This window comes from Plasmodium coatneyi, chromosome 9 (genome assembly GCF_001680005.1).
Source record: "Plasmodium coatneyi strain Hackeri chromosome 9, complete sequence".
Lineage (NCBI taxonomy): Eukaryota > Apicomplexa > Aconoidasida > Haemosporida > Plasmodiidae > Plasmodium > Plasmodium coatneyi.
Window position 1 is genome coordinate 637,487 of NC_033564.1, and position 17,287 is coordinate 654,773.

General features: G+C 36.9%; 3 protein-coding genes across 3 annotated transcripts; 1 reads left to right on the plus strand and 2 right to left on the minus strand.

The window, feature by feature from the left end:
• Nucleotides 1-1,425: 1,425 nt before the first annotated feature.
• Nucleotides 1,426-2,512, plus strand: PCOAH_00024690 (Uncharacterized protein; the record flags this gene model as incomplete). The annotated part of the gene is made up of 4 exons (XM_020059274.1): nt 1,426-1,733; nt 1,883-2,099; nt 2,196-2,244; nt 2,364-2,512. The coding sequence occupies 4 exons, from the start codon at nt 1,426-1,428 to the stop codon at nt 2,510-2,512; spliced, it is 723 nt and encodes a 240-aa protein (XP_019915171.1).
• Nucleotides 2,513-2,864: 352 nt separating this feature from the next.
• On the minus strand, nt 2,865-4,078 carry PCOAH_00024700 (Peptidyl-prolyl cis-trans isomerase; the record flags this gene model as incomplete). Its single annotated transcript, XM_020059275.1, has 3 exons — nt 2,865-3,555; nt 3,889-3,966; nt 4,067-4,078. 3 exons carry the CDS (start codon nt 4,076-4,078, stop codon nt 3,064-3,066), a joined length of 582 nt encoding a protein of 193 aa, XP_019914768.1.
• A 1,186-nt stretch (nt 4,079-5,264) lies between these two features.
• Nucleotides 5,265-6,582, minus strand: PCOAH_00024710 (KIR protein; the record flags this gene model as incomplete). The annotated part of the gene is made up of 3 exons (XM_020059276.1): nt 5,265-5,534; nt 5,728-6,501; nt 6,541-6,582. 3 exons carry the CDS (start codon nt 6,580-6,582, stop codon nt 5,265-5,267), a joined length of 1,086 nt encoding a protein of 361 aa, XP_019915111.1.
• Nucleotides 6,583-17,287: the final 10,705 nt, after the last annotated feature.

Sequence of the window (17,287 nt, forward strand, 5' to 3'; positions counted from 1 at the left end):
GTGGCGACCTTTAGGGCGGGCCTTTCAGGTGGAAGTGCTCAAAATGATGTGTAACCCTTTCCCCTCGGGGGCGGCAACGCTGTGCGCATATGCATGTACGGTGGGGAATATTGAACCAGCGCAAAAAGTGTCCCGTTGGATATATACGCACATATTTTTCCCATCATACATGCAGGCACTTTTCCTCTGTTTTTTTTGCTTCACATGCATGCACGTCAGAGAGGTCGGAAAAAGGAATGATTCCTAACGTCCTTACACTTCCGTCCTTATTGCCACTTCCAAAAGGGAAGGTAAACGGCTAACTATGGGAGAAAAATAAAAGCTATGCAACGGGTAGCGCGGCAGGATATAGGAAGAACGTGGGAGATAAAAAAATTCACCTTTAACCGCGTGCACAAAGGAAAAAAATTTTTTTAAAAAGAAACGAAGAAGGGGCACAGAAAAAAAGGGGCATATATGCAGTGAGGCATAAAAACGGCGATCTCATTTTTTCTCTTCATGTCGCATGCATCACCCTGCGATGTGATATTTCACATGCTGTCGAGTCATGCACCTATTCGCTCTGGGCATTTGGGCATAGCCCCTAGGTTTTTTAAAAAAAAAAAAAAAAGGCACTTCAATAGAAAAATGTAAACTGCCAAAAAATGACTGCTTACTTTATACCCTACTTAACCATACCGCTTATGCCGCAAGTGGGTAAAAAAAAAAAAAAAAAACTTCGCGCAGGTCTTTTCTCGTCCAAGGTGATGTGTCATGCTCGTGCTGCCTGCTCGTATAGACCTTCGTCGTGGTGTATGGAGGACGGGTTGTTTATCCCAAAGGATTGTAAACAAGAGGGATTTTGCATAACAGGGAGTGGGGGAGAATTTGCTCTAATGAAGCCGTAACAGTTGCAACACCGCACCAAGTGTGTGCTCTTCCCACCCTCTATACACAACTTTCTATTTAGGAATGATATAAGGTGCATGCTGCCTCCAAAAAGATCCTTCGCGTCATACAGCACGCGATGGTGACATTTCCTTACACAGGGAAAAAAAAAAATTACACTCCTTTGTTTATCCTATTAAAATGTCCCTTCGTATTGTTCAAAAAAAAAAAAAAAAAAAAAGCAGCTTGATGAAGTGTAAATTTTTTTCTCAACACGCAAAGGTGAAGTAATCACCTCAGAACGGCTACTTCAATTTTATTTTTTTTTATTTGAACAATTCGAAGAGGCATTTTAACAAGATAAACAAAGGAGTGTAATTTTTTTTTTTTCTCCTTTTCACCGCGCTTATCAAAATTCCAGCGCATAACTCCAGAGAAGTGTATCCCCCTCTGCTGCGTCACCAATGGGGTGCTTGCCAAGCAGTAGATAGGGCAACGCGTTCACCACTCCTCCTGGGATCCCTCCCTGCTCGCGCATAAACTTATGCATAGAAAGATATGACTCCATACACACACCTATGGACCGCGCGCTTAAATGTATGCAAAGCGGGAAACACTCCGCTACTGCGGAAGGATCCTCATCTACGGCTGAAGCAATGCTTCCATGTAACCCCCCTATGTAGAGATAGGAAGAGCTCACTGTGCCTTGCGCAAACTGGAAAAAACCCACTCTTTCGTAAATCGGGAACAAACGATTCGACCCTTGCTAATACGGTGACACCTCAAGGGAACGAACAGGCCAACTTTATGCAGTATGTTTTTAAGTGGGGAATAGGAAACAAGTTTCGCTCGGATCCAGAGAACAGGTTCGACCCTTGCGTAAAGGGCGGAAGAAAAACCAGCAGATGCACACATTCCTGCTGGACTAACGCGTTATTAACAAATGGCTGGGTGCAGACCATCCATCAGAGCATAACTTCACCGCCTTCCACTCCTTATGCTCCCCTCAATTTAGGTTCCACCCGGTGCACCTCAGTCGCGCTAAAGAAATTACCATAAGGAAAGACTACTTCGATTCAGTCAATGAAAATATAAAGTATGAACAACTCAATGAACAGTGGGAAGTGTTCTGGTTTGAAAATAACAAACTGAATGCGAAACCCTTCCCCATTAAGAAGTATGGGATAGAATCAGCCAAGAGGGAGGCCATCAAATTTTTCGAATATTTAAAGGTAAAAAATGGACAGATTTTTTTTATTTTATTTTCTGCGACTCCTTGAATCCCCCGTCCCGTCCATTTGTGCATTTATTCTGTTCACCCCGTTTAGGAAAAAAAGCGCATTAACGACAGGCCCCATTACGAGTCCGGCGTGGAAGGTAGGCGCAGCTCCGCTTCTCCTTTCAAGGGGCCTTCCAACGACCATGCGTGTGCAATTACACATGTGCTTTATGCCCCGTATGCTTTCTTACATATGTGCACCACTTCCCACGCTCAGGGGTCCACTACGATGTCGTAACCAATTGCTGGGTGGCATTCTACCGGCAGAGGAACTTCCCCGTGTGCAGGTCCTTTTCAGCCGAGTACCACGGGTTCGAAACGGCCAAGAAGTTAGCAATGGAGAGGGTTAAGAAGTGCAAACAGTGACGTACTAAAGAGACTCCATTGGTTAGCTGGCTCCTTCGTACCAGGAGAAGAGGGCACCATCTCAGAATTGCACTAGGTAGAAAATATTGTATATACCATGATGCCCATACTTTTGAATAACGTCCATTTCGTTTTCCCATGCGCACCTTGAGTTCTCTTCCCCATCTTTTAAAACATGGAAAAGAGGACCTACTCAGATGGGCATGCAGATAACATATGAGAGGGGTTAAAAGGACACGGGAATAACACCCTCCCATCTTCCCTTACTCCGCATGATGTGCTCACCGCGCAACTGCGTACGCATACCTTTGTTTGTAATTATTTTTTTGCCATTCGTTCTTTTTCCCCTTTTTACATTTTAATAGCTTCATTAACTTCTTCTCATTGTTTTCCCTTTCCCCTTCCGTTTTTTTTATGTATCCTTTTAAAGTTATATTTAAAAAAAAGAAAGAAAGGGGGAATATTCCATAAAACGGTAATAGTGCCACAGGTTATAGGTAAAAATTGCACACAGGCAGAACTCGCTAAATCCTATGTGTGCACGATGCACCTCACAACACACCCGATTTTGTGACCAGGACTCGTTTTACGGGAGCCCCTGAATCCGTGCCCACCGCTTCAATCTGAACCAACTTGTCCAATCCATCAATTACTTCCCCAAAGACAACGTGTCTTCCGTCCAGCCATGGGGTTGGAATAAATAAAATAAAAAACTGACTTCCATTGGTATTTTTCCCAGCATTCGCCATGGAAAGCATTCCCCGCTTAGTATGCTTTAATGTGAAATTTTCGTCCTGGAATTTCTCTCCATAAATGCTCAAACCACCCATTCCGTTGAAGTGTGTTATGTCACCACCTTGTGCCATAAAATTTGGAATTATGCGATGAAAAATCGAATTCGTGTAGTTTAACATTTTACCATTTACTACTGTTCCTTTGCATATGCTAACGAAATTTTCCACAGTCATGGGGGCTACTTTTCCGTACAGCCCGAACGTTATTCTTCCGATTGGCTTGTTATTTATGCTTATGTCGAAGTAAGTCTGCGCAAAGAAAAAAAAAAAAAAAAAATTAATTATAAACAGATTCGGTAAAAATAGAGTGGTTAGCTAAAAATTGTATGCAAATAGGATAAACGGAACAGTTGTTAAAAAAAAAAAAAATATAATATGAACGGTACATGCAAAAACGGGCTCTGTATGGCAAAAAAAATATGAATCGTTCATGCAAAAGGGAGGTTGTCCAAAGGGCCCACTATATTCCCACAGCATCACGCCCCATGATCAAGTGTACCCAAACGATAAGGGATAACGACATTGGAAAGGAAGCGTGCCTCACTATTCTCCCAGACAGACACACACACACTTTGATCATACCTTGTGCGTGATTTCATGGTTCTCCGCCTTAATGTAACTCTTTTGCAGTAAAACAAATATGGTCAAAACGGTCGTGAGCTAACAAAGGGAAATAAATGGCGCATTTTGAGGTAAACACAAGAAGGCACAAATGAGTACCACCACTCTTTACTCATTCTTACTCTTCTTTTTTACTTACCAGTTTGTTCATTTTGGACGATGCTTGTTTTTTACTTTTCCTTTATATAAAGATATGATTAGCTTACTGACTGACTGTATGGTGACTACCACATACGATGCATGAATATTTCACTAAAGTTAATTCTACCGATTTGTCAAAAAAGAATAAAGAAAAAAAAGTACAACCTTTTGCATTACACTACGTATATATATATTTTTTTTACTGTTTTAAAGGGGCACACATCATCCGTTCGCTCGCTTAATTTTCCCAATTTTTTTAGAAGGCCTTGTGTTCATGACACAAACGGCGGTGAAGGGGCAAATTGCTGTGAATGTGGCGGTTCACTATTAAGGTGTGGCTCACACATTTGGGGGGGGTACGCTAACAAAATATATATGTGCAATGTGTGCCACTATTTTTTTATTCTTTTTTTTACCAACTTGGTACAGATAATACGCGTACATATGTACGTAATTTTTTTTTTTCTTTTCATTCCTTCTATCTTTTTCTTTTTTTTCCTTCTTTTTCTGTTCTTTCTTTTCCCTTCTCTCCTTTTTTCTTCTTTTCTTTTCTTAGGTGCACCCTTCGGGTGCACACCCTACCCCCTGAACTAAACACCAAACCACATTGTTCTTCTTATACCCTAAAACAGATAACGAACAGGCCACATTTGTTGTCCTTACACCCCTAAAACAACTAAATACCAGGCCACACTGCTGTTCTTACACCTTAAAACAGCTAAATAACAGGCCACATTGTTGTCTTGGAACCTGGAACGCTTTGGGTCACACAACTTGAACTCTTAACCCTAAAAGTAGACCCTCGAACGCTGTATATCTGACTCTTAATCCTAAAAGCTGAACCCTTAACCATAAAAATGCAACCTCACAGCCTAAGTGTCACATCATGCCTTTTTTTTTTTTTTTTTTTTTTTTTTCCTGCACCCCCTGTTCACCTTGACACAGTAGTGTGTGCTACGTTCCCTTTCTTTTCTTTTCTTTTTTTTTTTTTATTAAATATATTTATGTGCACATGTGTACAAAAAATTTTCTTTTTCCTTCGTTCGGCACATTCCATACCCCCCAAAAGTGGTTCTTTGTTGTTCTCTTAGGTATAAGGAACTATAATTGTTCCGGGGAAGAAAGAACGTATGTTGTCCACGATTCCTGGGGAAGCGACATTAAACATTCAATGTTACATCATATACGATGGTACATTATATAGGATTATAACCAATATTCTTTCTTCTTTGTTCGTCCCTACTTTTTGTTCTTTCCCTTCCTTGTTGTTGGACATTATATATGGTAGAATGATCTTCTGTAGAACTTGCTGTTGTGGAAGCTTCTGTTGAATATAGTGTAGAATATTCGGTAGAAGAGTCGTCCGTGAATGTACTAAAGTTTGGACCGGTGGATCTTTTTTTTCTTCTGTTCCAACTGTTGTTACTTCCGAAATTGTTGCTTATCAAAGAAGGTAAGGAAGTATACTGAGGGAGGAAGAATGTTAGGATTAGAGTATGTACACACATATATGTATATATATTTATATATATATTGCACAATGCACAGTCTGTTCTCTATATATTTTTATATTTATTTTAAGTAGGAAAAATAAATATGAGTAAATAATAATAATAAATACTCTTATATATAGTTGTCCATTATAACGGTAATTATTACCTTATATAGAAAAAGGGCAAGGGCTGGTAGGCTTATTGCAGCCAGTGCACAGGAGACAATGGTGTTGGTGGGGTTCATACTTGCGGGGGAGAAGTCATCTAGTGTAGGGAATTCACTTGCTTCAGGTTTGGAACTGTTTTTACATGGATCTCCTGGTGCATTTGTTACCTTGCACTGCGAACCTGTGTACCCCGAAGTTCCACATTGTCCATACATTTTATTAAATTGGTCACACTCCTGACTGCTACCCTTCGTACAGGCACGTTTCATAATCCTATAAGCACACTGTGCTTTCTGTAGATACGAACAATATGCATTAGAACAACTCTTACCCTCTTCCCCTAAGTGCCCTTCCATAGAATCTTTGTCTTTGTAAAAGTCAAACAATCTCATTAGAGCCCAGAATACTCTTCTCTTCTCTGGGATAATTATGAATTCACACTCATGCTCTTCTTGTCTAGAAAATATTTTCCTTTTACATTTGTCCATAGTATCCTTGACCTTGTCATGGTCCAGAGTCTTGTACAACATTTTACCCATCCAAAAGTAAAAAAATTTACAATTGTCCGTCTTCTTCAAGTCCTTCCCTCCCCCTTCACTCACATACCACAAAGCGTTTACAATTTCACTACTAGTTGTTCCATCCACACCAGCTCCATCGAACTCAGTCTTCACTTCCTGTGCGTAATTGCTTCTCCCTGCTGGCACATTACTATTCTGGTCTAGTTTGTCATATTCTACCCGTGAGGGTAATTTGCTTAGAGGATCCTCTCCCTATAAATGTAATTGTTGGCAGAATGTGTACACATGTACATGCATTTTACCATGCATTTTTCCATGCATTTTCCCATTCATTTTTCCATGTATATTTCATGTATGTTCCCTACGTATTTACACATGCTACTTTCTTTACATGTGGCGGATAAAAATATTATATTTATACATATATATTTGTGTATTAAATTATTCAATTTTGAACACAGGAAGGATATGGATCTAAGAAAGGAGGAAGGAAAGGCAAGGAAGGAAGCCTCCTTCCTCCCCTTTCTTCCTACTTACACTGTTGTTTACCTCGTCGTCGTCGTTGTCTTCCTCTAGGAGGTTGTCGTCCGGGGAGTCTTCGTCCTCCTCATCCTCGTCTTCCTCCTCTTCTTCTTCTACTTTAGACACGGAAGTGCACTTCAATGTTTGTGGTTCCTGCTGTTTCTTCGTCCCCTTATCGGTCGTTCTAAATCCGTTACAATAGTTACTAGGGTCACCTTCAACACACGCAGTACCTAAACCCTCATGTGCTTTTATAGCTCCGTCAAAGTTTTTGCCTAATTCTTCTTCCCACGGGCATTGGGCACTCTGTGCCTGCTGCTTTAATTTTTTATAGTCATAATCATAATCGTATAGCGTTTTCCTATTCTTGAAAGTATCCCAGATAATATCGTTGTATAAATTCCTAAATTTATCTACACCTTCATTCCCTGGGAGCTTATTATAAATAGCCCCCATGACATCCGAAAAATTATTACTACCCAAATTGTCCTTTATTTTGTCGCCTAACCAATAATAGAAAAAATGACGAGAGACATAGCCTGGTAGTTCTCTGTCTCTCCACATTCTATATGCATTGCACCATCCTTCCGCAATTTCACTGGCGAAGTTCCCTTCATTAATTCCATGTTTCTGCAATACGGTCTTGAACCTATTCTCTACGTTTTCCTTGAACTTCTCTCCATTGTTTAACTGTGTGGGACATCCCTCATCTTTCTCGATTCTAGCATATATTTGTTCAGACGGTAATTTAAGTGGAACATCCGTCCCCTAAAAATATAATTAAGGGGAAGTAGAATATATAAATGAGTGTGTCCGTATATATCCCCATATTCTCATTTTACTTTGTACATGGTTGTTGTTATTGTTGTTGTTGTATGTGAACTTAGGTATTAATTTTAAGCAGAGTATGGAATTTTCTATGTTCTCTCGCGTATACTTACTTGTACCATTTTTTTTTTTTTTTATTAGTATATTTCTTCTTCTTTGTACAATATATATGTATATGAAGTCATATTTATATATACATACATATGTATATATATAACGCACATATACATATATATGCATTTATATAATGTATATGTATGTATATATGTTTAAACTACTCCTCCATTTATATATATATAAGGACTGATAAAAGGAAAATTCCCTCCTTTCTTTATGATTATGTGTATATTACGCTTTTAACTTCCCCCTTTCAATTATAAGTAAACACATTGTTCAGTTTATCAAGAAAAAATACCATACTATATATATGCATTGCAAACCACCATATGAATATACACTGAAGTCAAAAATGTATGCACAAATATTAGGAAATTACAAACAAAATGAACAGCAAAAAAAAAAAAAATGTCAAAATTTTATCAAAATTTGTTTATGTATACACTTTATTCCATACACACACACAGACTACACTACAATACATTCTATTTGAAACTGTGTATATAATTATTATTATTCGTACAACACCCTATTACTACACTATGTATCTTCCTCCCTAGTTATAATTCACATTATTGGCACAAATGTTGGGCTTAAGGAAAAAATATTCAATTAGGCTTTATTCATATTACTCCCTTTCTTTTTTCTTCCTTTTCATCAAATATATAATAAATAGTTCATTTACATTAGAGATAAATCTTCTCCTTAGGTTAATTACCACCCTTCCTTGATTCGCATTACATCCTATATACTAAGAGATCTTTCTCCCTTCTTCCTTCACTTTTCCTTTTTTCATTTCTTCTTTTAATTCTTCTTTTACTTTATTGACACCTTACTTCTTTCACACCTTACTTCCTTCACACCTTACTTCCTTCACACATTACTTCCTTCACACCTTACTTCCTTTACCCCATACATCTTTCACACCTTACCTCTCTCATTCCTTACGTCCTTCACTCCTTTTTTTAAAACATTCTTACACTCTTATTTTTTTAGCTTCCTTCACTTCTCCTCTTTTAACATCCTTCACACCTTCCTTTTTTTTTAATTGTAGAATTCTTGAAAGATTAGGAAATAGGGTTTAGTGTTTGAGGTTTAGGTTTCAAGGTTTAGGGTTCAGAGTTTAGGGTTTACTGTTTTGGGTTGAGGGTTTAGAGTTTAGGGTTCACGGTTTAGGCTTTAGATTTTAGGAATTTAGGATTGAGTGTTTAGAGTTCGTAGTTTAATGTCTACGGCTCATAGTTCAGGGTTTGGGGTTTAAGCTTTAGGTTTTTAATGTTTAGGTTTTAGGCTTCAGCGTTTAGAATTCACGCTTAGGATTTAGGTTTTAGGGCTTAGGTTTTAGTTTTTAGGTATTAGGGTTGAAGTTTTAGGGTTCACGGTTCAGGGTTCACGGTTCCGGGTTTACGGTTCCCGTTTCACGGTTCAAAATTCACGGTTTAGGATTCAGGGTTTAGGGTTCAGGGATCAGGCTTCAGGGTTGATGGTTTTGGGTTTAGGGTTTAGGTTCAGGCTTCATGGTTTAGGATTCAGGCTTCAAGGTTTAGGGTTCAGGGTTTAGGGTTTAGGGTTCAGGGTTTATTCTTCATTATTTAGAATTTAGGTTCTAGGTTTAAGCTTTTAGTGCTTAGGGTTTCGGTTGCCAGGGATTCATGTTTCGGTGTTTTAGGATTCAGATTTTGAGGGTTCTAAACATAGGATTAGGAGACTTTCGTGTTCAGGGTTTAGAATTCACGATTTAGTTTTTAGAATTAAGCTCCATGTTTTAAGGTATTAGGTTTCAGGGTATAGTGTTTAGCTTTTAGGAGTTAAGTTTTAGCACACAGGTCTTAAGACTAATGCTTCAGGGATGTAGGATTTAGGGGTTCGGATTGCGTAGCCGAGACCTATAACCTGTATAATGGAACTGTAAATACACTTCCATATACAATAAATTCGGTTAGTTTATATAACAACAATAAAATTAAAACCGCAAGCACTAAATTTAGAACGCTAAAGCCTAAACCTTGAACCCTAAACACTAAACCCTGAACCCTAAACAATCAAACCTGAAACCTAAACACTAAATATTCAACCCAAAACAGTAAACCCAAAACTCTGAACCCTAAACATGGAAACATAAACCCTGAACCATAAACCTTGAACCCTAAAACCTGAGCTCTAATTCGTTAACCCTAAACCCTGAGCTCTAAATCGTGAACCCTAAACCTTTAATCCTACACATTAAAACCTAAAACCTAAATCTCGAACACTAAACCTTAAACCCTAAACCTCGAACCCTACAAGGTAAACCCTGAACCCTAAAGATTAAACTCAGAATCCTAAATACTAAATCCTAAACCCTAAAACCTAAATGCTGACTCAAAAAGTCTAAACACTGAACCCTTAACACTACAACCTAAAATCTAAATCCTAAAAACCCTGAACCCTAAACCCTAAACCCTAAAACCTCAACCCTGAACTCTAAATCCTGAACTCTAAACCCTGAACCCTGAACGCTAAATCCTGAACCCTAAACCATCAAGTAAGGGAACCACTGGAATGATCGTTAACCCTATAAGGCACCTTTGAATCCTTTCAACCCTCCACATCTTCGAAGTCTCTTAACTGCCCTGAACTTTTTAATACTGTAAGGAGAAGAGAAGCAAGGTGGAAAATATGGGTATGCATTAGTATATATATGTAATCTGTGTTGGAGTAAAGAGGATGTGCTCAGGTCATAAAATGTGTATATATTACATAAATGATTTTTCCATGTTGTAGTAATAAATATAAGGAAGGTGGGAAGAGAGGATGGTTGTTCTTTATTAGTCATTATCGAGGAGTTATGTGTAATGCATAAAATGTTTATATTGAAATGTGTATACATTCTTCCTTATATATATGTAATATAGTTTTTTGCGTTACGTAATATCACAGTATTTATTTGTTTCATGGTACTCCTTGAATATTTATAAGCATACAAATATGAGTTGTAGAAATCAGAAGTAATGCACATATGACCTACGAAATATCCGTTAATATTTCTGAGAGAATTTTTTAAGTAACAATAAAGCAAAGAATATGTTGTGCGAAAATATGTATATAAAGGGTTTTGATTGAAGGAGGAAAAACACTGTTGTGTACATAATAATTAGGGTACAGAAATGACGTTACTGTACTCTGCATATTGATGTACCATACAATAGAATAATGTATAGATAAAAAATGTAAAGGAATTTCATTCCGGTTACCTTGTTCTGTTATTTGAGTATATTAGGCCATGCTTGTAATTTAATTACCTGCACAGGGAGTATATATTTATATGTCATAAGTTGCGGTTCGTTCGGTGTTAGGTGCTGTGTACTACTGGGAATGAATAGAAATCTAATGTGTGGTTATAATTGTTATTCAACATACGGGAAGCTCATATGAATGTTCCATATGGATATATATATGGAGCACAATTTTTAATATAAATTTCCCTATATACACAAAAGGAAATATACACACATGAACAATGGATATCCAAAGGGATGGTCGACAGAAGAAAGTACTCCTGGTTAGTTGCTTTTCATTAAGGAGGAGAGGTTACATGAACATTATACATTATAAGACCCTTCTCATATTGTTATAAGAAATATGGGAATATATATATATATGTATTTTCCCTTAATTGTATTTATAGACCGTTAATTTAGGCAATGTTCCTTCGAAGAATCTGTATGGTAAATTCTGGAGTGCCAATATGAGTGACAGTCATGTCGATATTGATCAAATAGAAGAAGCGTTAAAAACATATAAGAGTTCCATAGAGAACAATAGTAATATCATATACGCCTGCGGTAAAGCATTCAACATGGAGAAGGGGAAAAGTGACAATGAACCACCCTATGCGGAACGTTGTAATTTTTTATTCTTCTGGGTTGGGGTCGAAATATTGAGGGAACTGCAATTTAAGAAGAAGGAGAATGAATTCAATGGTATTTTGACTGCTCTCTGTGACGCACTTCAAAATAAATTGACTAAGGTTGAAAACTGCCCAGTTGCCTGTAAGGGCATCACCAAAGATAATTTCACCAAAAGAAAACAAGCCTATGAATACATCTACGACTACAGTTACATAAAGGGGCAGGTCGCGTCTCATGAGGGGGGTTGCGATAAAAGATGTTCCGAGCATATACAGCAGTTAATTCAGAATTATAAAAGTGTGCATGGGGAGTGTGAATCTAAGAAGCAGGATAAGGGTTATTGTGAAAAGTTTGAACAGGAGTATGCGAAGGATAGTAATGGGGAACGATCAATATTAACGTGCGAAGAAGTGGTGGGTGGTTCCTACGTCGCCGTCGGCAAAATGAATCTGGAAGAAAGGAAGGATGTATGTTCTCTTACTTCGCAAGGAATGAATTAATATATGTGTGTTTACACATATAATATTCCTATCCGTACCTTAATAAACTGGGAGGGTTAGAATACATAGGAACATATATATATATTTTACTGAATTACATCATTCATAGGATCCAATTTTAAGTCAGGTACCTTCCACAATAGCATACCAAAAATTCAATGATTCCATGAACGCTTGTGAAGAAAGTGATGAGGGAAGTTTACCACCAGAAATGAAAGAAGCATTGCCAGTGGGTTTTAGGGATGGAGAATATAAAGAACACCTCGAAAAAGTGTGGTGTTACGCAAAGGACAAAGGGAAAGACGAATTGCCAGGTGATGGGCGTTGCGGTTTCTTATATTATTACATAGGGAACATGTTCTATGAACATTTCAACAACGACAGCGATGATGATAAATTATTTTGGAACTTTATGGATACGGTCTTAAGTAAATTGCAAACCTTGCCTGGTGGGGATAAGTGTAACATTGTGCCCAGCAAAATTAAGGACTTTTTCTATCAGGAGAAAAAACTATATGATTATTATCTGGACCATGACAAAATAAGGGGGAAGTTAAAGGAAACTGGATCCACCTGTAGTGAAGAGTTCCTCACATATTTGGAGGAAGCTGCAACAGCATATGGAACTATGGGTAGGCATTGCATGAATAATGCTACTAAGGACCGGCCCTATTGTGAAAAACTTAACAGCGCCTATAAGCCGAGCAACCTTTTGGAACTCCTAAATACAAAATGTACAACACGGGATAAGCAGGCAATTGTGCAAAAAATAGAAACTTTAAGTGCAATTTCCAATGATGCAACCTCATCTGGAACGGGCACCATTGTCTCTTCTATATTGTCCGTACTAGGGCTACCAGCAGTTGGATTCTTCTTATATAAGGTAATTGCTATTATTAAACATTTAATAAGTGAATTATATAGAAATAGTGTGTACTCACACACTACATTTATAAACATAGGATATAAAATGAACTGAACTGTGTATGTGGCAAATATTCCTATCCTTCCTTCCTCCACTTACCACCTCGTTATTTCAGTATAATCTTCTACCCTCCTGGATAAGTAACAAATTTGGAGGAGGAGGGAGCAGTAAAATAAGGAAGAGGAGATCCATCCAGCGTAACTTCGATACGCCTACGGAATACACGACAGAGGACGGCACTTCAACAATTGGTTCCACAACAGACAGCTTAACTGAATATTCTGCTCCATATACTATAGCGTCCATAAGAACAGGAGGAACAGCAAATAGCAAGCGACAGCAGCAACAGAGACAAAGGAGTGCACAACAGCAACAGAGGCAAAGAAATATTAGTTATCAACATATGTAACACCATTCAATGTAGATCCTTTCGAACGACAAGTCGAAATGGAAGAGGAAATGTGTGTGCGTGTGATAAAGGAAATTATATATATTTAGATCATTTATTTAAAAAAGTTTGACATAACCGTGATAGGTATTATCGTATTATTAAGAATGGGAATAGAAATTATCATATAGGGCATTATATATAATAATTTCCTTTTTACGATTGCGATCATTCCTCTTTTTTTTTTTTTTTTTTTTTATTAAAAAAGCATACGGTGTGTGGCAATGCGGAAAGTATAGGAAGAAGGAAAAAAAAAAAAAAAAGGAAAAACACAAAATTTCGGAAAGCGTAGGGTGATCACATGCGTGAAGTCGAAACGATTCGAATGGAACTTTGCGTCAATTTCATGCGCATAACGGCAATGAAGAAAGTACACCCCAATGCAACCATGCGAAGATTATACGACATTTCAAAGCATAATTAAAGAACTACTTTTAAGGGCTCATGAGGTGGCTTTTTTCCCCTATTCGGTTCATGTAAATAGAACATATTTTCCGCCTTGCCCTAAACCGGTGGGAATAAAATAGGAAGTGCTACGCTAATTTGGGTACGTCTAATTAATTGGCTAACGCACATGTCATTTTCGTTGCATGCAGATAAGCATAGTTTGAGGGGCACCAATTGGAGGGAACAGTAAGGCGGTTACTTCTATGCTGTGCAGATTTCTGTTTTCATTTTGATTACACACCTCAGTGTTCGAATGACACGTAGCTTTTTTTTTTTTTTTTTTATATGTGTGTGTTTCTTATGCGTATCACAAAACAGAATTAAAAAAAAAAAAAAAAAGAAGAAGAAAAAGAAAAAATAATAAAAGCGCAGGAAGAAAAAATTAAAGGGCATAAAATAGCCAAAGAGGCGCGAACCTCCGCGAACCCGCGCAAATTCTCGCACAATTTGAAACACACCTTTTCAAATGTCCATAATTGCAATTAGCAAATAGAAAATTATTAAGGTAAGAAAAATTACAAAGGTAAAAATTTGTGTAAAAAATTTCATGAACATTTTGAATCATCAATAAAAAGAAGTTGCAAACAAGTAAAAATAAAATATTAAAAAGTTTGCCCAACAGGTCAATGGAGTAAAAAATTTTTCCTTGAACTTACATTGATTACACATTAGAATGAATACATTAGTACAATGAAAAGGAAAAAGTAAAAATAAGAAAAAATTTAAGTTAAAAGAGGAAAAAAAGGGAAGTTCTTCTCTTCCTACACTGTATGAACTGAGTGCGGTCATTTATTTTTCCTTCCGAAGGGCACTTCTTCAGTGCTACATGCTACCGTAACGTATATTCTGATGGTGATCTATATTTCTTTGGTGATGACCTCGTGTATTATTATTTCTTCCCGTTCTGGCAGATGGCAGACCATATTCTATTGCTGAATCATATCCTGTTGTGGAGTCACCTCCTATTGTTGAGGTGTCTTCTGTGAGTCCATCAACATGGCGCTGCATAGTAGATCTTCTTCCTCTGCTCCTTCTATTGTTCCCATTATTGTTGTTGCTGTTTAATCCAAGAGTGTTTTTTATGAAAGAGGTTACTGGAGTGTACTGAAGGGGAGGAAAATAAGGAAGAAGAGTTAAAAGAAGAAAGGGTTTAAAAGGGAAGGTTTCATTGGAACATACATTACGTATATAAATATATATATAATGCAGAGTTTATTCTATATTTGTCTGTTCATAGAGGTGGTGTCTATTTGTTATCTCGTCAAGATTTTAGTTGTTGCTGTACTTTGTATAGCAGAAAAGGGAAAGCTGTAAATGCTAAAGTGCCGAATATGGAAAAAATACTTGCTTTGGTGGTGGCTTTACTTAAGTCTGATTCCGCTTTAGAGGTGGCTGCTTTTGTTGCAAGCTGGTTCTTTTTTTCTACTTCCCCCTTCTCTTGGGTACATCTGTCAAATTCTCCTTTTGTAGTTTTCAGTGTAGATTCCGTCTTACAGAAAAGATTTAACACAGTCGCTATATCACAATATACTTTGTACTCACCATTGAAGTAGATACAGTATTGGTCATTTTTCCGTTCTAGCCTTTTGCAATCTTGTTTAACAGCCTTACATGCTGAATCGATTCCATTTAGGTAACTTAACCACACTGGATCACAACTGAACGCGGCTTCCGGTAAATTGTCTTCTATGGTACTATAATCATAGGAGAAATCGAATATTTTTTTCCTGTGTTCGAAGAGGTCTTTTCTAACAGTATCACAAATGACCTTATATCCTTCATCTTTATATTCATTCCTTATACTTGCACAGAATTGAACCAATTTGGTATTGAATGCGTTTTCCTCTTTGGTTCCCTTCAGTTTGTTCCACACTTCGTCCCCAATCCAATAGTAGAAGAAATTATAGCGTTCCCTATAGAGGTCATCTTTTGCTTTCATTTGTGATGCCGCCTTGCAGGCACCACAAATTTTCTTCCTAAAATGATTATCACCCTGAAACATTTTTAAAGGTCCATCTACACTATCCTTGCATTTATCTGCACATTCTGCCGTTTTCCCTTTGAATTTATCATAGAAATTTTTATATGAAGGGAAACTCTGTGGATCCTGCGGCTGCAAATATATTGTTTGGGGGAAAAGTGGAATATATATGTAAGTATGTACATGTTTCTCCCATTTACTTTCGCTATGTTTTTATTATATTATATGCATGGAATTTTTGGCGTAGTATGTACATTATATATACATGAGACATTATAAAGAGGCGGAAATGAGTGGTGGAAGCTTAATATTTTTCCCTTACCGTTGGCGATGACATGGTTAATATTTATGTGCTTCTCTATGTGTGTGTGTTTGTGTGTGTATATTTTTCTTCTGTTGTTGTTTATATGAAATGTGAATTTATATATTAAAAGGTTGTGTTAAAGGTTGTGTGTGCTGTACTCCTTATATACATTTTTGTATGTGGTGCATGTTTATGTTAGAAGGCTGTGTAGATACTTTCATATATATGTATTCAGAATAAACATGTGAGAATGCTGTTCGTTCTATAATTATGAATATGAAATAGGAATATGAAAATTTTTATTCTTTCTTACAGCACACACACTGCTCAACTTTTTCAAGGAACAATGATAATACATGATACAAATATATATAAGATAATTATATGTACATTTAACTAAGCTAAAAATAGGAATAAATGTATGAGCATAGGGAAGTTAGAAAAAAAAAAAAGAAAAAAAAAAAAGAAAAAAAAAAAAGAAAAAAGAGAAAAGAAAAGGAACTTTTTATTACTACTAAGAAGTCCTGAATAGATGAATGGAGGAGGGGAGTGGTAGGTATACTGTAAAAAAGTCTGTTATTATATAAGGAATGTATGTGTAAACATTTTCCTTTTCTTCACACAAATAAAACTCATGTAATTTCTTTTATTATGTAATTTTTATTTACATCTATAAGTTCACACACTCTACCTATTACATATGGAATAAAATCATGTGCACAATATATACATATTCCAGAAGGGGAAGAATGAAGTATTACTGCACATGTGTACATATGAACTATACTACATTGCATACGTTAATAATTCTTAATTAACTGCTCAAAATAACAATAAAGAATGAACTTACAATATATCACATGATGAAATGCTCATTTTAAAAGGGGAGAGGAATTGCATTCTTATATACAGTTAATAACCAAATAGGGTGAATAATATTGCAATATTCAGGACGATTATGAATAATCACGTACAATACAATAGAGTAGTACAGTGAATACATAAATAAAAGTGTGTAAAAAGTGTATCCTTGTTTCTTTTTTGACTTTTTCTTTTTTACCTCTACCTCTTTGTCA